This window comes from Sus scrofa, chromosome 1 (assembly GCF_000003025.6).
Source record: "Sus scrofa isolate TJ Tabasco breed Duroc chromosome 1, Sscrofa11.1, whole genome shotgun sequence".
Taxonomy (NCBI): domain Eukaryota; kingdom Metazoa; phylum Chordata; class Mammalia; order Artiodactyla; family Suidae; genus Sus; species Sus scrofa.
The window spans coordinates 90196854-90219428 of NC_010443.5; the positions used below are offsets into that span (position 1 = coordinate 90196854).

Below are 22575 nucleotides of genomic sequence, written 5' to 3' on the forward strand. Positions count from 1 at the left end.
GTCAGAAAAACTGATCCAGGGAGTTCCCATCGTGGCGCAGTGGTTAACGAATCCGACTAGGAACCATGAAGTTGCGGTTTCGGTCCCTGCCCTTGCTCAGTGGGTTAACGATCCGGCGTTGCCGTGAGCTGTGGTGTAGGTCGCAGACGCGGCTCGGATCCTGCGTTGCTGTGGCTCTGGTGTAGGCTGGCGGCCACAGCTCCGATTAGACCCCTAGTCTGGGAACCTCCATATGCCGCAGGAGCGGCCCAAGAAATAGCAAAAAGACAAAAAAAAAAAAAAAAAGAAAAACTGATCCACATACTCTATGCTTCTTTTTTTGTGTGTGTGTGTTCCTTCACACTTGCCTAGGTATATACTTAATGTTCTCAATTACTGCAATTTTTCCCTCTCACTACTTCTCTATAAATGTGCCAGGAATAACTTCCCATTATGTTAGAGACCTGAAAGCTTTAGGAGTTACTTAAGAAAAGGATGGGCTCTGTCAGGCTCCTTAGGCAACAGAAGTTAAAAACCAGTTTAAACCGTCTGTAAGTACCTTAAACATGTGTGATTTCAGCCAATCTGAGCAGATACACAGGGCTAGACCTTTGATTTGGTTGGGAAAGGATTACTCATGCTATGCACTTTGAAACAAGTGGTTTTCCAAGGGACTGCCTTTTTTTTTTTTTAAATAACTGATTTACAATGTTCTGTCAATTTCTGCTATACAGCGAAGTGACCTACACATTCTTTCTCTCACCTTATCTTCCATCATGTCCATCAAAAGGACTGGATATAGTTCCCTGTGCTATACAGCAGGATTTCATTGCTTATCAACCACAAATGCAATAGTAACCCTAAACTTTCAGTCCATCCCTACCCCTCCAATGGCAAACGTAAGTCTCCCTCCATGTCCATGATCTATTTCTATTTTGCATATAGATCATTTCTGCCATATTTTAGACTGCACATATAAGTGACATCATATGGTGTCTGGTTTTCTCTTTCTAACTTACTTCACTCAGTATGAAAGTCGCCAGTTCCATCCATTTGCTGCAAATGGCATTATTTTGTCCTTTTTTACGGCTGAGTAGTATTCCATTGTATATATGTACTCTGTGCTTTATTATGAGAATCCACACTCCCCCTCTGCCAAGGATCTCTCAGAAAGGCAGGTTTTACCTTTTTTATTCAAGCACCTACTAGAGTATTTCTTCTATTATTGGCTTATTTATTACAACCTTAAAGTTGACAGACTATTACAATGAACACCCAAATAATCCTTACCTAGATTCACTAACTCTTAATATCTTGCCAAATCTAAGTCATCAGAGTTTCTATGTGTATACACACTTCCCTTTTGCCAAACCAGCATAAAGCAGGCAGGGGACATCATAGCAGTCCATTACTAAATTCTTCAGCATGTATCTCCCAAGAACAAGGCCATTCTCCTACACAACCCAAACCACATCTAAGAAAATCAAGATTAACTTCACTCAACACAAAGTTAATACTCAGATTTCCCCAACTGCTCAAAATTGTCCTTTACTGCTGTTTCAACTTTTCCCCAAATCCAGGATTCTGTTAAGGTTATTTTTGTCCTTTGTCTACTTCAGCCTAGACCAGACGAGAATTTTCCTCCCTCTGTTCTTCAAGATACAGTCTTTGAAGAATCCTGGAAAAGTTCTGCAAAATGTACAATATCCTAGACTTGTGATTCCTCATTTTAAAATTCAGGCCACACTTTCCAGCAAATATAGCACATAAGTGATATTTTACACATCCCACTACATCACATCAGAAGGAACTTGAGAGCAGGTTATTCCACAATTTTTTTTTTTTTTTAATTTTTGGCTTTGCCCACCACATGTGGCTGTTCCCCGTCCAGAGATCAAAACCGTACCACAGCAGCAACCTGAGCTGCTACAAGTGACAATATTAGATCCTTAACCTACCAAGCAAGGCCAGGGATTGAATCCACATCTTCACAGAGATGTTGGGTCCTTTAACTCACTGAGCCACAGTGGGAACTCCTATGATATATTTTTTACCCTTTCATTTTTACGGTGAGGAACTATTTAGAATTATTTACACATTCCTAAAGCAATTTGAAATCTTGAAATAATCTTAATATTCTATAAAATATTTCAACTTATAAATGTAAAAATATTACATATTAGCCTTAGCTATGAAATTCTGACTCTTGCAGTTGGTACAGTAAGGAGCTTAGAATGTACTTACAATTACAGGTTCTATTAATAGTCGGAATAGTGTTCCTACTCGTATACTTCGACAGTTTAAAAATACTCTATCAAAGGAACTTTGGCAGCTTAAAGATACAGGATCAACTACAGTTTCTTGAGAAATCACTTTGCGACGTTTTTGAGGTGTACTGATAATAGAATTACCAAACTGAAAAAGAAAAGAAAAATTTCACTTAATAAGGTACTAAAACAAGGCTTCAAACTAAGTAGATACATGCAAAGAAGACTCAACATAAGAAATTATAAAAACATAAAATTGAGTTGACTTCAACAGTGATAGATGAAGTAAATATTTATTGATTTTATAACAATAACAGTAAATCCTTCCCACTTTTTTTTTTTTTCTTTTTTTCAGCCACACCCACCATATATGGAAGTTCCAGGGCTAGGAATTGAATCCAAGCCACCACAGTACACAATGCTGGGTCTCTGACCCGCTATGCCACAGCGGGAATCCTAAACCCTTCCTATTTTATCTTGGTATGCTTTATCTGGTTATTAGTTGAAACTCCAGTAACAGTACAGGAGTGAAAAATGGAATCAGACAGCCTGGGTTCAAATCACAGCTATACTACCTTTTAATGATCTGTAAAATTTAATAACTCTTTAAGTGCTGGTTTCATAAACTAAGAGTATTTATTCAAATGAGCTAATGCATACAAACAGATTAGCACTGTGCTTCATGCACAGTAAAATGCTGGATAAGTTAGCTAGTAATAGAGGTAGTGATTATAGTATTTCGATTGAGTCAGCAATTCTTCAGAAAACAGGTAATTAAGAAAACATTTATATAATAAAACACCTCTTTAGCAGTATCCATCGTGGCTTAGCAAGTTATGAATCCAACCAGTATCCATGAGGATACGGGTTTGATCCCTGGTCCTGCTCAGTGGGTTAAGGATCCAGTGTTGCTGTGAGCTATGGTGTAGTTAGTTCATAAACATGAGTCGGATCTGGCATTGCTGTGGCTGTGGTGCAGGCCAGCAGCTATAGCTTTAATTCGACCCCTAGCCTAGGAACTTCCATATGCCACAGATGAGACCCTAAAATGAAAAAACAAAACGAAACAAAAATGAAGCTTCTTTACATATTAAAAAATGTTAAACTGGAGTTCCCTTGAGCTGTAGCAGGTTAAGGATCTGGTGTTGTCACTGCAGTGGCTCAGGTAGCTGCTGTGGCAAGGGTTCAACCCCTGGCCCAGGAACTTCCACATGCTGTGAGTGGAGCCAAAAAAAACCCCCAAAACAAACAACCCCCCCCCCAAAAGTTGAAGTACTTCACCGTTAAGATCTCACACTTACTTCCAAATGCAAATTAATCATAATATAAAAACACCTTTTATGTAATTATATAATTTCAATTAAATGTAACTAAAAATAAAGTTATTATGTTAAAAACCTTATTATCATCACAAGAATAGAACATGATCTTGATAAAAAGACGAGGGAGTTCCCACTGTGGCTCAGTGGTTTAAGAACCTGACTAGTATCCATGAGGATGTGGGTTCAATTCCTGGCCTTGCTCAGTGGGTTAAGGATCTGATGTTGCCATAAACTGTGGTGTAGGTCACAGATGTGACTCTGATCCTGCAATACTGTGGCTGTGGCATAGGCTGGCAGCTGCAGCACTGATTTGACCCCTTGCCTGGAAACTTCCATATGTCACAGATGGAGCTGGAGCTGTAAAAAGGAAAAAAATGTCCACTGCATTGAAATAGGCACTATTTCCATTATTCTTCCAGAGACTTTTCTGTGATCTATGTCACAGGAAGAAAATACGTATTAAAACAAAATGCAGTACACACACATTTATTTCTATAAACCAATTTCTCAGGCTTATCAACAGATTTACCATGAGTATTTCCCAAGTTACTGACAGAAACCTATCAGAGATTTAAAAAATCTTTAGCTTTAGAATTTTTTTTTAATAAAATGATTTTTTTTTTCCATTATAGCTGGTTTATAGTGTTCTGTCAATTTTCTACTGTACAGCATGGTGACCTAGTTACACATACATGTACATTCTTTCTTCTGACACTATCATGCTCCATCATAAGTGACCAGACATAGTTCCCAGTGCTACTAGAATTATTTCTTTCCTTTTTTTTTGTCTTTCTTTTTTTCTAGAGCTGCACCCACGGCATATGGAGGTTCCCAGGCTGGGGTCTAATCGGAGCTACAGCTGCCAGCCTACGCCAGAGCTACAGCAACACAGGAGCTGAGCTGCGTCTGTGACCTATACCACAGCTCATGGCAACGCCAGATCCTTAACCCACTGAGCGAGGCCAGGGATCGAACCTGCAACCTCATGGTTCCTAGTCAGATTCGTTAACCACTGAGCCATGACAGGAACTCCTAGAATTATTTCTTGAAGTGAGACATTATTAGGAAGCTTATAAGCTGTTCCAGCTGAATCCACAGAGGAGAGCTTGAGCCTGGAACTGGGATGGTTCACATTCTCCCAAGGGCCTCTGAACCAGCCCCAAGGAACCCTTAATGTTCACATGCCTGGGTGAAAATTCTACCACACAAAAATCCATTATTTGTTTAACTGAGTGCTCCTCCACCGAACACGTGAGTTATTTCTGACCTTGCCCCATGACACACTATTCTCCAATAAACACTTTTGTAGCTAAATCCTGGTATTACCACCAAACTGCCCTCTGGCGTAGTTATAATAATTTACACACCCAACATTCTGTTCCTCCAAACACTAACCAAGAAGAAATAACTATTATATTTAAAAAATTTTTCAGCAATAGAACACTTAAAAATATATTTTAATTTTGTTTTCAGTTTTTCACTTAAAAAAAGTTTATTCATTCCATTTATTCATTTTTCTATGGTGTGTTTCTATTTCTTTTTCTTCTTTTTAGAGCTACACTTGTGGCATATGGAAGTTCCCAGGTTAGGGGGTTGAATTTGAGCCGCAGCTGAGGCCTATGCCACAGCCACAGTAACACAGGATCCTTAACCCATTGAACAAGGTGAGGAATCAAACGTCAGGTTCTTAACCTAAGCCACAACGGGAACTCCTGCATCTATTTCTTGATTCTTTAGAAATTAAAAATATACAAAGGACCAACTCACACTTTGTCACATACTTCATTTTTTCCCCCCATTTACCATTTGATAGGTAACTATAAAATTCTGTGGATGGTGTTTTGGTTCACTGTTCTGCACTTTTTATTTAATCAAATATATTCATCTCTTCATTTACTATTTTTGCTTGCACTGAAATGTTTGGAAAGGCATTCCCCAAGATTATATGAAATATATCAACACACATTTTTATATTATTACAGTTACTTTTTGTTTTTCATTTCTTATTGTTCCCATCTTAATAATCAAATATGTATGTTTCCACATTCTTATTTATTTTTTATTTTTTGTCTTCAGGACCACACCCATGGCATATGCAGGTCCCCAGGCTAGGGGTCCAATTGGAGCTGTAGCTGCTAGCCTATGCCAGAGCCATAGCAACTCAGGATCTGAGCTGCATCTGCAACCTACACCACAGCTCACAATAACACCAGATCCTTAACCCACTGAGTGAGGCCAGGGATCAAACCTGCAACCTCATCGTTCCTAGTCGGATTCGTTAACCACTGCGCCACCAAGGGAACTCCTCCTGTTTCCACACTTTTAATCTATAACTCCTAAAATTCCTGACATACTACACACATATATAATTTTTAACATGAGTTTTTTATTTTTTAAAAAGTTTTTTTTTACAATAATATGTACAGATTTCTGCATCTTTGTATTCTCAATTCAACAGTACCATGTAGAAATCCTAAAAGTCACTGATATAGATCTAATAACTATTGTCAGTGGCAGCATAATAGTCCATGGTATAGATAACCAGTTTCTTCAGCCATTTCCATATTAACAGGCAATAGTTTGTTCACTAATAATCATATTTATACATAAAACCTAAGCATCGGAAGGAGGGGATTCCTTTGAGACTGAGTCTAGGGTATGAATTATCTGGCAATTCAGTATACATCTATAATATTTTAGTAGATATTGACATTGCTTTCCCAAAAGGTTACAATAATTTTTTTCCATCAGCGTATTAGGAAAGTTCTCTTTCCCTTGGATTCTTGCCAGTAGTACATATTAACTGATTTTGTATTAATTTTGAAAGTAGATTAAGTATACAGTTATATTCCATTTTCTTTAATCTGTATTCTTCATGGAGAAGTTTACTTTCTGATTTTTCTTTTTTGTTATATTCCTATCTTTTCTATTTTGTTTTTTCCTCCAACATTTAACTAACAATATTAGTAAAACAACTAAGTTAAAATGACTTCTTCTTGTCCACTAGATTATACATATATGTTTATGTATAAAGGAGACTTCCTTTATATATGTTTATGTACAAAGGAGACTTCATACAAGTAAATGTCAATAAATGTGAAAAGTACCTGGTCTTTCATTCTTGCTTTTCTTGGCAATGTAACTGTACTGAATTCTGAATCTGCTGGAATGCTTCTTAGTTCATGCTCTGCTCTACAGGTATTTTCATTTAGAGCTGCTTCTACTTTTCCTGTGGATGGTGCTGGGGAGGAACATGCTGAATCAGCAGGCTGAGGAGATATGTTTCCTCTTCGGTTAGTCCTGTCACTGTCGTCGTCATCATCATCATCATCACTGGACAAAATGACTATAAAGAAAATGTTAACTACTTCAGGTATTTTATTCCTGTCAGTTAAACATGTAAAGCTATTACCAAAGTAGGAGATGTATCAAATTTGCTTTGGATCTCCTCCAAATCTGAGATTAATAAAAAGGAAGACACAATCCATTCTATCTTATAGAAGGTTAAATTCTGACAATTAGAAATAGCATTTTTACATATAAAATTGATTGCACAGTCCACTTCAATCACCACACAGAAACAAGTTATAGCACACATTAAATGTTTATAAAATCTCTATTTCAGAGTTGCAGAAAGTCTTAAGGTAATCTGCATAATTATTCACAAAACCGCATGCATTTTAAATGTGTGTAAAACTGCATGTGACCAACTAATTTTACCTTACACAGGACAGCACGAATATCATAATTGCTCTTTGGTAAAACATGGACCAATGCTTAAAGCTCAATAAATCTTGTTGAGTAAATGAACATGGGCAAGACAAGACATTAGATGGATGTAATCTGCTCTTATGACTTGTACTCATTATTGAATCTTATCAAACTCATCTCTATATCATAATTCTGTAGAGCCAGCATACTGCATTTCAGTCAAATCCTAACTCCTTACTCTGGTTTATAAATACAACATATTCTGCTCCTAGCCTACTCTTTCACGCTCTTCCATCCTTCTCTCTTCCTGTTCCAGGTACACTGGCACTTTTTCTGTTCTTCAAGCATCACCACCAGCTTGTTCCTGTCTAGACTGTAACTGCTCTAACCCCTTTGAATTTCTGTCATCAAGAACTTAAAACACTTTTCGACTGACTACCTAATCTAAAGTAAGCATACAGATATTTGTGTATTCACATCAACTAAGTTAAATTTCTGTTGTTGTGGATGTTTGCTTGCTTATTTGTCTCTTCCCACTAATACAAATTATAAAAGAGCAAGAATATTGCTTTGCTTACTGCTAGAGTTAAAACAGTGCCTGGCAAAGAAAAAGCATCTAAAAGTCATGTGCTGAAAATGCATAAACCTGTAGGAGCAATTTTCTTTTTCTGTATCCCACACATAAATGCTTAGTTACTATTTTCTGAGTCATATACAAGTTCCAGAAAGGCATCACCACCATTGTTATCCAGTCTCAGGAACAAATACTAAATTTAATCCTTTTCAGAACTGGTATTTTATTAATGGAAAAAATCTAACAGGACAGATTAAAAGGTCAAAACTGATTTACACATACTTGAAAGTTAGGGTCTTGCCACTTACCAGCTATCTGCCTCAGTTTCTCCTCTATGTAAAACTGGGAACAACAAAGTCCTATTTGAAAGGACTGTCTCAAGATTAAATGATTTAATATATAAAAGGTTTATATGTATATAAAAGGTTTTATATATATATATAAAACGGTTTTAGGTATATAAAAGGTTTATATAAAAGGTTTATATGGCTGACACATATATGCTTTTTAAAAAGTCCATGAAATGTCCATGTTGTTTATGAAAAACTACATAGAAATACACACAAAAACAATAAACCTAGTTTTAATTATTTTAATTGTGCTTCAGGGACATTAAAACTTCTATATCTACTCTATCAAAAACTTAAGTTCCAAAGCTACAACAGATAGAACTGTACCACATAGCTCTTGCTTTATTAACTTAAAAGTTGTGACCATAATTGTAAAGCAACTGGAGAAAGAGTATGCAAAGATGACATACAGTTAAGGAGCTCATCTTAAAGCTGCTTTGCTTCTATATAAAACACAGATTTCAGTCTATATAAATATACAAGATTTTGAGTCAGGGTCTGTAACAGACTAAATTGTGTCCCCCTCACAGTTCCTGCTGAAGCCCTAATCTCCAATGTGGCTATACTTGGAGACAGGGTCTACAAAGAGGTAACAAAGGTTAAATAAGGTCATAAAGGTGAGGTCTTAATCTGACAGAACTAGCGTCAGTGGAAAATGAAACGACAGAGATCTTCCTCTCTCTGTGCAAGCACAATAGAAGGGCCATGTAAGGACATGGCACAAAGCAGCTGTCTATAAGCCTGGAAGAAAGACCTCATCAGACCCCAACCCTGATGGCACCTTCATCTTGGACTTCCAGCATCCAGAAACGCGAGATAATAAATTCCTGTTGTTTAGGCCCACTCAGTCTGTGCTATTCTGTTATGGCAACCCAAGCAGACTAACACAAGGTCTTTGCATTTACACTCCAAATCTGTTCCCACAGGTGTCAGCATATCCCCCTGCGCACATCATTCTAGGCAATGTTCAAAAGTTACTTTAACAAGGCTGTCTATTCCACCACTACCTAAAACTGCAAGATTCTTCAGCGTGGTGCGTGTCACTCCCTCTCCTCCCTGGCAATGCTTCACTTTTCTACATAGAATTTATCATCACTTGACAAACTGTATATATTATTTATTATTTGACCACCATGGATAGAAAAGAAGCATCAGGAGTTCCCGTCATGGCTCAGTGGTTAAGGAATCTGACTAGGAACCATGAGGTTGTAGGTTCGATCCCTGGCGTCGCTCAGTGAGTTAAGGATCCAGCAGTGCCCTGAGCTGTGATGTAGGTTGCAGACTCGGCTCGGATCTGGCATTGCTGTGGCTCTGGTGTACGCTGGTGGCTACAGCTCTGATTAGACCCCTAAAAGCCTGGGAACCCCCATATGCTGTAGGTGCGGCCCTGGAAAAGATAGAAAGATGAAAAAAAAAAAAAAGAAGAAAAGAAGCTTCATAATAATAAACTATTTTAACAGGAATACAAAATTTAAGAATGATAAAATATATCAAGAAGACAGACTTTGGAACCAGAAAAATCCGTTTGTTTTTTAAATTTAAACTCCAACAGCCCATACGCATGTAATATTGAAAACACTTAAGTCTAGGCTGTCTTAAAACAGGGTTGTATTAGTAACCAAATTAAACCAAGTTAAATGGTATATAAACTTTCATCACAAAACAGAGCAGATAAGCACGTAACAAACAATATCTTAAAACAGAAGATATTTTCCCATCTTCTTTAATGGGGAATATTGGTTTGTTTTTTTTTGTCGTCTTTTTGCCTTTTCTAGGGCCGCTCCCACAGCATATGGAGGTTCCCAGGCTAGGGGTCTAACTGGAGCTGTAGCCGCCAGCCTACGCCATAGCCATAGCAGTGCAGGATCCGAGCCATGTCTGTGACCTACACCACAGCTCACAGCAACACCGGATCCTTAACCCACTGAGCAAGGCCAGGGATCGAACCCACAACCTCATGGTTCCTAGTCGGATTCATTAACCACTGGGCCACAACAGCAACTCTGGAATGTTGGTTTTGTGTTTTTCTTTTTTTGAGCAGAGGAGGTAAGAAGTTTATGCTTTATGTTTTTAATTCATGGTTGATATGATTCCAGGTTAAGCTCTAAATAGTAAACTGCTTAAAGCATCTCAGAACCACATGAATTTATTTTGTTTTTCCTACTTAACTCAGCCTTACTAACTTCCAGTTCCCCTTGTTCTGGCATCTTAGAATGTTGAGTTTCCAATATAAAGTTTGGCTCAGAACAATACCCAGTAACTGCCTAATTAGTTTTATTTATATCTTATAATAAAATATAAAAACCTCACCATTAGGAAATAGCCAAATGATATTAACAATATTTAGGAGTTTCCGTTGTGGCACAGTGCAAATGAATCCAAGTAGTAAACATGAGGTTGCAGGTTTGATCCCTGGCCTCGCTCAGTGGGTTAAGGATCCAGAGTTGCCATGAGCTGTGGTGCAGGCTGCAGATGTGGCTCAGATCCCGCATTGCTATGGCTATGGTGTAGGCCGGCAGCTCCGATTTGACCCAGCCTGGTCAAATGCCTCCATATGCCGCAAGTGCGGCCCCAAAAATCCCCCAATATTTAATATTGCATTGGTATAACATTAAAAATGTATCATAAAATACTAACATCCCCATAACATCATGACAGAGCATTGGCCAGATAGCTGTCATACAGTAGTTGCTTTTTTTTAATGCTAATTTTATTTTTAATTTTTTAAAATTACTTAATGAATTTTATTATATGTATAGGTGTAATTAATTGTTTTTTAAATAAGCTAATGCACTGGTATGTGTTGAGGTTTTTACACTGAAACAAATTGAAACAGAATTTGACATGTTTCTGAGGTCAAAAAAAAAAATCATGATTTTATCCCTTTTATAAGGTAAGAAGTGGAGAACTTTTTTCCTTTGTGGGGAATGGGGATAGCATTGTGAACTAATTATGATATATTTGACATATTTCAATACATTGTAGTTACAATTCCTTTTGTGACCCAAGCAATCACATGCTTAGTCAGTGGGAACCCTTTTGCTGTAGCTTCTATTTGCTCACGGCATGACCATGGGTATTCCTGACGTTTCCATGCTTCGTGATACGACTAGATGATGGAGATTATTTTATAAATTCATGCTCCAGACCTGGAGTCAGGCATTTCTCTGAGGAGTTCTGATGATTTTTACTGGAAAATGGTATTCAAAAACAAATATGGGAACTAGGGGTGTTTCTTTCTATAAGAAGGGTTGCTTACTGTTTCTACGCATTTTTTGTTTACTGTTTCTAAAACATTTTCTATTTATGAGAAAATACCTAATAAGGTCACCCTATTATCACCAATTCAAATTTAAAGTTACAGTTATTTTCACTTCTTTTATTTTTCTTCTGTATTCTTTTGGAGTTCTGTTTGACTTTGAAATATATCACATTAAGGAAGTTCGGCCAAAATATTATTTTAATTTAAATTCATATAAAATAATTCCGGGTGATCTAAAAAATAATTAGATCTATATTGATCATTTTGTTTTAAATCTCAAATTTAATTTTGTTTTATAATCACATAAAGCATTTACAAGGTTCCAAAGTCAAGTCTATAAAATAAGGTATATCTAGAGAAAACTAGCAACTATTTCTAATGCCTACACTGTTTCCTACTCTTTCAAATAACTTTTTAAAATTAGCTTTTGATTTATATATTTCCATTAAAAAAATCAAACCTATTTTTATCTCCTGCTCTTCATAAACAAAGAGTAGTGTACTACAAACTCTGATCTGTACCTTGCTTTATTCACTTGATTAAAGATCTTGAGGAGTTCCCATTCTCGCTCAGAGGGTTAGGAACTTGGCTAAGATCCATGAGGATAAGGGTTCAATCCATGGCCTCGCTCAGTGGGTTAAAGATCTAGCGTTGCTGTGAGCTGTGGTGTAGGTAAAAAATGTGGCTTGGATCCCACATTGCTGTGGCTATTCACTCTCCACAATATTTTTTTCCCCTTTTTTTGGTTACATTCACGACAAACAAAAGTTCCCACGTCAGGGATCAAATCCGAGCCAGAACTGTAACCCATGTATGCCACGGCTGCAGCAACGCAGGATCCTTAACCCACTGAATAGATCTGGGGATCCAAGCAGCACCTCCACAGAGATAACCCAGATCTTTAACCAACTGTGCCATAGGGGGGAACTTCTCCACAGTATTACACGGCACCTTTCTCCCCTTTTACAGCTACACACACTATAGTAAACTCAACCAGTTCCTGGTTGTTTCCACTCTTTATTATATGTATTTCAAACATACATACACATAGGTACATGTGACTAAAGATAAGAAAAAGATTTAGGGGAGGAACAAAGTAGTAAGGGAACTAATCTTGTGTCAAATGCTTTCCTGAACTATGCTAGGCACTTTGTTATTTTTTAACTTACTCCCTCCAGAACTCTATCAGGCAGGAAATAATATCCACTTACAGAGCAGAGATAAAATTAACTCAGCCAAAGTTAGAAAGTGTAGCAAAAGTGGCATTTGATCTAAGACTAGGGACAAGGTTGGTGGTTTTTGTTTTGTTTTGTTTTGTTTTTTTAACTATTTGAGATGGATAAGAACCACAATGTCAGTTACTGTTTTCCAACTCCATAGACAGGTTTAATCATCTACCCAAAAAGCATGTTATATAACAGGAAGACATCCATTTATGATACACTCCTGAAATACCCTCATGTTCACATTAAAAAAAATAATGGGTTGATATAAGCAACACTAAAGGGAGTAAAATACTTACTTGGGTCATTCAGGTCTGACAGGCTTGTTTTCCTTTCTTTCAGGTTTGTGATTTTGGCTACTTTAGCCCTAGATAAAATGACTTTACCATTAGTCTGTAAATAATTCTGTCCACTTTCATCACAATTCACAATAATATCAATTGGAATCTTTCCCACACTGTTGCCATAAAACTTCTTGGCTGATAATGTTATGTTTTGTGACTTCTGTCCTCCAGAATTCTGATGAATTGATGTTCTTAATAATGGTCCAGTCGATTCATTCAAAGTTACAGCTTGTCTGCAATTTCTTTGCAAATCCTTAAGAAAAGGAATACCACAACTTTGGCATTTGGTCTGATTTTCTTTTTCTTTTCCACATTTTGGACAATATCCACACTGTTTAGAAACCTTAAATTCCAGAAAAAATAAAAGGAACAAAAAGACTTTGGTGTTTTATTTCAAGATCATGAAACAACAAAAATCTCCAAATTAAATCTCTTCCCATCACAATCACCATGGCTACCACAAAATCCTGAATGGTATTTGGGATTTAGCATCAAATTGCTGGAAGAAATTTTCAAAACCACCTAGTCCAGCAGTCTCAAATTGGACTACTACACTCTTCAAGGGCTAAATAAGGTTTTTTAAGGCACACAAGATAATTAATCTTAAGAGAATCAATATCTAGATTCTCAATTCACACATATAATCTTCCCCAAAACTGATGTGATTGTGCTTCTCCTATCAAAACATCACCTGCCATGACTGTTCTTTCCATATTTAAAAAAGCACAACACAACACCAAACCCATCTTTCACCTGAAATATTACAATGACTCATCATTGCCTTGGGATTTAAAAATCACCAAGCCAGAATGTTTATTTTGTTAAAAAAAAATTTTTTTGGAGTTCTGTCGTGGCCCAGCAGAAACAAATCCAAGTAGAAACCATGAGGTTGGGGGTTCAATCCCTGGCCTCACTGAGTGGGTTAAGGATCCAGTGTTGCTGTGAACTGTGGTGCAGATCACAGAAGCGGCTTGGATCTGGCATTGCTGTGGCTCTGGCACAGGCTGGCAGCTGTAGCTCTGATTAGACTCCTAGCCTGGGAACCTCCATATGCCACAGGTGTGGCCCTACAAAGACAAAAAAGACAAAAAAATAAAAATTAAAAAAAAAAAAAATTTTTTTTCTTCTTTTTTGGCTACCCCACAGCATATAGAGTTCCTGGGCCAGGGATCAGATCCAAGCCACAGTTTTGACCTATGCTGCACCTATGGCTAGGGCCGGATCCTTAACCCATTGTGCCAGGGATCAAACCTATGTGCCAGATCTTCAGAGATACCGCTGATCATGTTGCACCACAGTGGGAACTCCCAGAAGGATAATTTTAAATGTTGGAAAAATGAACTGATTCTAAGTACTGGTTAACAAAAACTTTTACGTGATAATTTATTTCTAAGACAATGCTTCAAAAAAATTTTAAGGAAAAAAAAAAAAAAAAAAAAAAAAAAAGGAGTTCCCGTCGTGGCGCAGTGGTTAACAAATCCGACTAGGAACCATGAGGTTGCGGGTTCGGTCCCTGCCCTTGCTCAGTGGGTTAACGATCCGGCGTTGCTGTGAGCTGTGGTGTAGGTTGCAGACGCGGCTCGGATCCCGCGTTGCTGTGGCTCTGGCGTAGGCCGGTGGCTACAGCTCCGATTGGACCCCTAGCCTGGGAACCTCCATAAGCCGTGGGAGCGGCCCAAGAAATAGCAACAACAACAACAACAACAACAACAACAACAACAACAACAACAACAACAAATTTTAAGGAAGACCTAACCTAGGCCTCTTACAATTGTGAGATCATTTAAAAATGTTTTTTGATGGTAGAGTATCATGTGATTTGGGGGCATATAACTTAGAAGGAACTTGAGGTATTTGGCGATGTTACTATAATAAAACTCTTTCCATACTCATGTACTTATGTGAACAAGGTTCTTTAGAATTTACATCTATAAGGAGAAATATGAATAGATGCTGAATCCTGTATGTAATATGGTATTTATCCATGGACACATGAAATAATTAAGAAAACAGTCAATGTCTCTAATTAAAAGATGCATTTGTAGTAATTTTACTTTTTATGTCAAATAATTGCTTATCAAACTTTGTAAAAAAATATCGTGTTAATCAATAGTGCACTATTAACAAATGAAATAACTTAATCTAAAAGTAAAGATGTTAAGACTTTAGCTTCATACCACAAGAGGAAATAATAGACTGAGATGGTAATTATCAAGTGCTATGGAATTTGGATGCTCCCAGATACATGAATGAGAAGAGTGATTTTACATCCTACATAAAAATGTTACTCCTTTCACTGTGTCAACTATTACATCCTATGTTACCATTTAAATCTGGGATGAAAAATGCTAAATGTCAACTAAAGAATATGTAAGAGAATACACAGTTGTTTAAAATTCTTTTAGGTCTTTCTGGTGACAAAACACATAAAGCGGTTGCAGAACCCAAAGGGAGGTGATAACTATATATGATCACATGTATATAAATAAATTTTAAAATTCACTGAACTGAAATGCTTATTATGTAAATTTGTAGCTCAAAAATAATATACAGAAAGTATTCAAGCAAAAAAAGTCTAAAAGACCACTACTCCAGACTTATCTCTTTGTTTTAAAGACGAAAAAAAACGACAAAGAAATTGCTTACCTTGCCCAACAGGACCCATGACAAACAAAGCTATCATATTAACCATGTCACCTATTAGGGTCTACCCCAGATAACAAGAAGAAATGGAAACCAGCCTTTAACCAGGCAAAAGTGAACATAGGAGAACATCAGCTCACAATCTCAGCATGTGTGAATTATCAAAAAAAAAAAAAAAAAAAGAGAACACACTTCTTTCTCTTCCAGTACTTGGGAGAATTCAGTTATGCTATTTTGAATGCATGGGTAAGCCATGCAAATGACTAGTTAGAAACAAGTGTTGGACAGATTATCTGATTCTCTTATTTCAGCCTGTTGTCAATAGGAAAGGAACAGCAATTTATACAAAACATAACACAAATGGCTGACCAGATCATACTGTACCTGAAAGGTACAGTAAACAAAAGAGCAGTCCCTACCTACATACTACCTTTGTGATGAAATAGCTAATCCTCTAAAAAAAAAAAAAATCCAAATTTCATTATTTTCATGAGTAAAGACATACTTGCACCTCTAGTAAGATTTAAAAAATATTGTGTTATACTCAAAAAAAGTATAAAGAATTCATGCATATGGAAGCTGGAACACCTTTTGCCACAGTGGGACTCAGCTATATATAAGCTAATTCTGTCTTTTAAGAATTGAGGATATGATCAAGTTGGGTTCAAGACGGCTCCAATACGCCTCTGTCTATAATAAAGGACATATATCAATGAAAAGAACCCCATGGAAAAGCAGCACTTCAACATGTCTTCTTTTATAAAACTATACTGAAACAGAAAAAGCACTTCATACTATTAAACTTTCAATATTAAAATATGCAAGGAAATATATTGCAAGCTATTATCATAAGGCTTCTATCAGCTAAGAAATACATATCTTAGAACTGTTCGCAAAAATTAGGAACAAAAAGCAGATCAGCTGAACCACACGATATTAAATTTTTCATGATAAATACTAGAGATTAAGAATTTTATCAACCTACGGAGTTCCCATCATGGCTCAGTGGTTAACCAACCCAACTAGTATCCATGATGACATGGGTTCAATCCCTGACCTTGCTCAGTGGGTTAAGGATTTGGTGTTGCCATGAGCTGCGGCATAGGTTACAGACGCTACATAAAAGGCAGCTGAGCACATAAGTAAATACACTGGTCATGATGGGAGTCAGATTTCTCACTTTCAGAGAAGGAAGTTACAATTATGCAAAGTAGGGAATGTTAAAATGCACATTGTGATACTGGATTAGAATTAAAAATATCAACGTGAACTCAGATTTTAATATGTACTAAATTCTGTCCACTGAGAGGGCTTTAAACATCACATCCAGTAGTAACAAGCACAACTACTGCCCAAAGAGCTTTCCTCCACTTAAAGAACAATGGAGAAATGCAAGACTCTAGAGCTGATGCAGAGAAGATACAAAGAAATCAGGATCACCTGGTTCTATCATAAAGTAAATAACCAAAGAATAACAGGGATATGTAAAAAGAAACGGCAGCTAGCTTAAAAACTTCTTATGGGCTAAGCCTAAGATAATTTGACCACTGAAACTAATGCTAGGGCCCAAGGTGAGCTGAGGTGTCTGCATACCCATTTCACAACAGGAACTCTGGCTTTAAGTGCTGGGTCCAAGGCCTCTGCATGCACCCCACTACAAGCAAGTAAGATGCGACTAAGCACAAATGAAAAGAAGTTTATATGTAAGAAGTCTCCTATATACTACTAAAACTAACATCAAAATCCATATACTCAGAGCAGAATCAAGATGGTGGAGGAATAGAACGTGGAACTCACCTTCTCCCACAAATACATCAAAAAGAAAAATTTAAAAATCTCGATGTAGAATGATTCTCACAAAATATTTACTGAATGCAGGCAGAAGACCTCAGAATTCCAAGGGCAAGAAAACCACCTCCACATAACTGGGGAGAACAAAAGGTAAAAAGAGAGCGAGAGAAGAGAGAAAAAGGACTGGACCTGCATAAAATGTGAGGAGGAAGAGTAAGAAAATGCACCCTTTTAAAAAAATTGTTTGAGCCTATATGACTATCAGTCTAAAGCAAGCAGGTAAAGGGAAGGGTTAACAAACTCAAAAAACAGGGCAAGCACAAACTAAAAACAAAGAACAGATTCACAAAAACCAAGAGGAAGAGTACACAAGCAAAAAATAAAAGGAAATCATCAAACCACCTGACGAAAAAGAAAGGAAAAAAAGGAGAAACACAGAATCAACTAGAAAACAATGTTTAAAATCACAATAAATACATATGTATCAATAATTACCTTCAATGTCAAATGACTGAGTGCTCCAAACTAAAGACATAAAGTGGTAGCCTGGATTAAAAAAACCACACACACATACACACACACACCCCACACACAAAAACAAAAAAGCCTACAATATGTTGCCTACAAGAGACCCACCACAGGACAAAGGGCACACAGACTGAAAGTGAGGAGAAGGGAACAGATATTTCATGCAGATGGAAACGACAAGAAAGTGTGAGTCACAATACTTTTTTTAGACGAAACAGACTTTAAAACAAAAGCTATGAAGAAGGACACTACTTAATGATAAAAGGATCAGTTCAAGAAGATGCACCTAATAAGCACCCAAATATATAAAAACAAATACTAACAGATATAAAAGGAGAAATTGATGGGAATACAAAATTAGTAGGAGACTTTAACACCCCACTCACATCAATAGACAGATCTTATAGACAGAAAATCAACAAGGCAACAAAGATTCTAAATGATAAAATAGAACAGTCAGACTTAATGGATATTTTCAGGACATTATACCCCCCTCCCCCAAACCAGAATATATATTCCTTAAGTTCACATGGAACAGTTTCTAGGATTGACCATGGCAGAAAATAAGCCTCAACAAATATGAGTAGAGAAATTATTTCAAATATCTTCTCTAACCACAATGGCATGAAACTAGAAATCCCAACACCAGAAAAAAAAAATTAAAAAAACTGACTACATGGAGACTAAACATGGTGCTAAAAAAAAAGCAATGAGTCAACAAGGAAATTAAAAAATACCTTGAGACAAACAATGAAAACACAACTATACAAAATCTAGGGATGCTGCAAAAGGAGTTTTTAGAGGAAGTTCATAGTGATACAGGTCCTCCTCAAAAAACAAGAGAAATCTCAAATCAACAACCTAACCTACCACTTAAAAGAATTAGAAAAAAAAAGAACAAACGAAACCTAAAGTCAAGAGAAGAAATAATAAAGATCAGAAAGAAAATAAATAAAATGGAAATTAAGAAAACAATACAAAGAATCAATAAAATCAAGAGCTGATTCTTTGAAAGGGTAATAAACAAAATTGACAAACCACTAACCAGATTCATCAAGAAAATTCAAATAAACAAAATAAGAAAAGAAAAAGGAGAAATCTCAACTGATATGTCAAGAAAATAAGAGAATACTATGAACAACTGCATGTCAACAAATTTGATAACCTAGAAGAAATGGACAACCATCTAGAAACATACAGCCCACCAAAACTGAGTCCAGAAGATATAGATAATTTGAACAAACCAAACACTGGAAGAAAAACTGAATATGTGTAAAAACAAACAAACAAACAACTCCCCCTCCAAAAAAAAACCCAGGAAGCTTCTGTTGTGCAGTGGAAACGAATCCAACTGGTATTGATGAGGATGCAGGTTCAAACCATGGCCCCAATCAGTGGGTTAAGGATCTGGTGTTGCCGTGAGCTATGGTGTAAGTCACAGATGCAGCTCAGATCCTGAGTTGCTGTGGCTGTGGTATAGGCCAGCAGCTGCAGCTGAATTCAACCCCTAGCCTGGGAACTTCCATATGCTACAGGGGTGGCCCTAAAAAGCAAAAAAACAGAAACAAAAACAAAAAACAAAACACCCAAAAAACTTCCTGCAAACAAAAGTCCAGGACTAGATGACTTCACAGGCAAATTCTGCCAAACATACAAAGAAGTACTTATACTGATCCTTAAACTCTTCCAAAAGACTGAAGAGGAGGGAACACTCTCAAAGACATTCCTATGAAGTCACCACTACCCTAACACCAAAACCAGACAAAATTACCACCAAAAAAGAAAATTATAGGCCAATATCTTTGATGAATATAGATGCAAAAATTTTCAACAAAATTTTAGCAACTGAATCCAACACATTAAAAAGATCATATTGGGAGTTCCCGTCATGGCTCAGTGGTTAGTGAACCTGACTGGCATCCATGAGGACTTGCTCAGTGGGTTGGGGATCAGCGTTGCTGTGAGCTGTGGTATAGGTCACAGAGGCGGCTAGGATCCCATGTTACTGTGGCTCTGGCGTAGGCTGGAGGCTATAGTTCTGATTGGATCCCTAGCCTGGGAACCTCCGTATGCCACAGGTGTGGCCCTAAAAGACAAAACAAACAAACAAACAAAATAAAACCACATACTTCACAACCAAGTGGGATTCATCCCAAGTTCACAAAGATGATTCAACATACACAAATAAATCAATGTCATATACCACATTAACAAAAGAAAAGTCAAAAACCACATTATCATCTCAATAGATGCAAAAAAAGCATCTAACAAAATTCAACACCCATTCAGATAAAAATTCTTATTGAAGTTGGTATAGAGGGAACATATCTCAACATAATAAAAGCCATTTATGACAAACCTACAGCCAAATTAATACTCAATGGAGAATAGCTCAAAGCCTTCTCACTAAAATCTGGAATGAGAAAGGCTACTCTCTCTCACCATTTTTATTCAACATTTTGTATACTGAATTATTAAAAAGGAATGATAAAAACTAATACTTTTGAAAATTGAACCACAAAAAAAAAAATACCTGACCAAAGAGGTGAAAGACTTATTATTCTGAGAAAAATAAAACATTAACAAAGGAAACTAAGAGGATTTAAAGAAATGGAAAGATAATGCATGCTCTTAGATTACAGGAATTAATACTGTTAAAATGGCAAGACTACCCAAGCAATCTACAGATTTAATGCAATCCCTATAATATTACACATGAAATTTCTCACAGAACTAGAATAATCCAGTGATTTATACAAATCATAAAAGACCCAGAATAAAAGCAATCCTGAGGAAAAAAAATAAACCAGGATGTATAACTCTCCCAGACCTGGACAATCTTACAATGCTACAGTAATCAAAGCAGTGTGGTCTTGGTATAAAAACAGACATACATATCAATGGAACAGAATAAAAAGCCCAGAAACAAACCCAGACACCTACGGTCAATCAATCTTCGACAAAGAAGGCAAGAATATAACATGGGAAAGGAGTTCTTATTGCGGCTCAGTGGCTTGAGAATCCAATATAATGTCCATGAGGATGCGGGTTTGATACCTGGCCTCACTCAGTGGGTTAAGGATCAAGCATTGCCGTGAGCTGTGGTGTAGGTCAAAGATGTGGCTCGGATCCCATGCTGCTGTGGCTGTGGTTTAGGCCAGCAGCTGCAGCTCTGATTCGACCCCTAGACTGGGAACTTCCATATGCCGCAGGTGTGGCCCTAAAAAGCCAAAAAAAAAAAAAAAAAAAAAAAGACACCACAAAAACTCCTAGAAAAGAACAAAGGGAAAACATTCTCTGACATCAACCATACAAATGTTTTCTTAGGTCAGCCTCCCAAGGCAATATAAATAAAAATAAACAAGTGGGACTTATCCAAATTTGTATGCTTTTGCACAACAAAGGAAACCATAAACAAAATGAAAAGACAACCTATATAGAATGGGAGAAAATAGTTGCACACAAGGCAACCAACAAGGGCTTAATCTCCAAAATACACAGTTCATACAACTGAACAACAAAAACACAAACAACCCAATTGAAAAATGGGCAGAAGACCTAAATAGATATTTCTCCAAAGAAGACATGAATAGTCTACAGTAGGTACATGAAAAAAATGCTTAACATTACTGATTATTAGAGAAGTGCAAATCAAAACTACTATGAGGTACCACCTCATACCAGTCAGAATGGCCATCATTAATAAGTCAACAAATAACATGTTGGAGAGGGTATGGAGAAAAGGGAACCCTCCTACACTGTTGGTGGGAATGTAAATTGGCACAGCCACTACGGAAGACACTACGAGATTCCTCAGTAAACTAAATATAGAACTACCATATGATCCAGCAATCCCACTCTTGGGTATATAGCTGGAGAAAACTCTAATTCGAAAAGATACATGCACCCCATGCTCAGAGCAGCACTATTCACAATAGCCAAGATATAGAAACAACCTAAATGTCCACGGACAGATGAATGGATTAAGAGGATGTGGTACATATACACAATGGAATAATACTCAGCAACAAAATAACAGCATTAACAGTATCATGGATCAACTAGAAATTCTCATGCTCTGAAGTAAGTCAGAAAGAGTAAGACAAACACCATATGATATCACTTATATGTGGAATCTAAATCATGGCACAAATGAACCTATGCACAAAACAGACTCACAGACACAGAGAACAGACTTGTGGTTGCCAAGCAGGAGGGAGTGAGGTGGATTGGGAGTCTGAAGTTAGTAGACGCAAAACTACTAAATTTTTAAATTTTTTGGCCACACCTATAGCATGTGGAAGTTCCTAAGATAGGGCCTGAACTCACAGCACAGCAGTGATGAGAGCCACAGCAGTGACAATGCCAGATTCTCAACTCACTGAGCTACAAGGGAGTTCCGAACTATTACATTTAGAATGGATAAACCACAAGGTCCTACTATATAGCACAAGGAACTATATTCAATCTCCTGGGACAGACCATGATGGAAAAAAAATGTTAAAAAACAATGTCCATATGTGTATGACTGAGCCACTTTGCTATATAGCAGAAACTGGCACAATGTTGTAAATCAACTAA

General features: G+C 37.0%; 1 protein-coding gene across 5 annotated transcripts in view; it reads right to left on the bottom strand.

Moving 5' to 3' along the window:
- SENP6 (SUMO1/sentrin specific peptidase 6) overlaps positions 1 to 22575 on the bottom strand; it is a 132985-nt gene that overhangs the window by 29857 nt on the left and 80553 nt on the right. For 2 of the 5 annotated variants that reach the window (XM_021092296.1, XM_021092302.1), the window contains 3 exons: positions 12988 to 13285; positions 6676 to 6914; positions 2224 to 2394 (listed from right to left, as the gene is read on the bottom strand). In XM_021092296.1, coding sequence (XP_020947955.1) covers positions 2224 to 2394; positions 6676 to 6914; positions 12988 to 13285 — 708 coding nt within the window. Of the gene's footprint in view, positions 1 to 2223; positions 2395 to 6675; positions 6933 to 12987; positions 13376 to 22575 lie in introns of all 5 variants that reach the window. The other 3 variants (XM_021092307.1, XM_021092309.1, XM_021092294.1) reach the window with 2 other exon arrangements.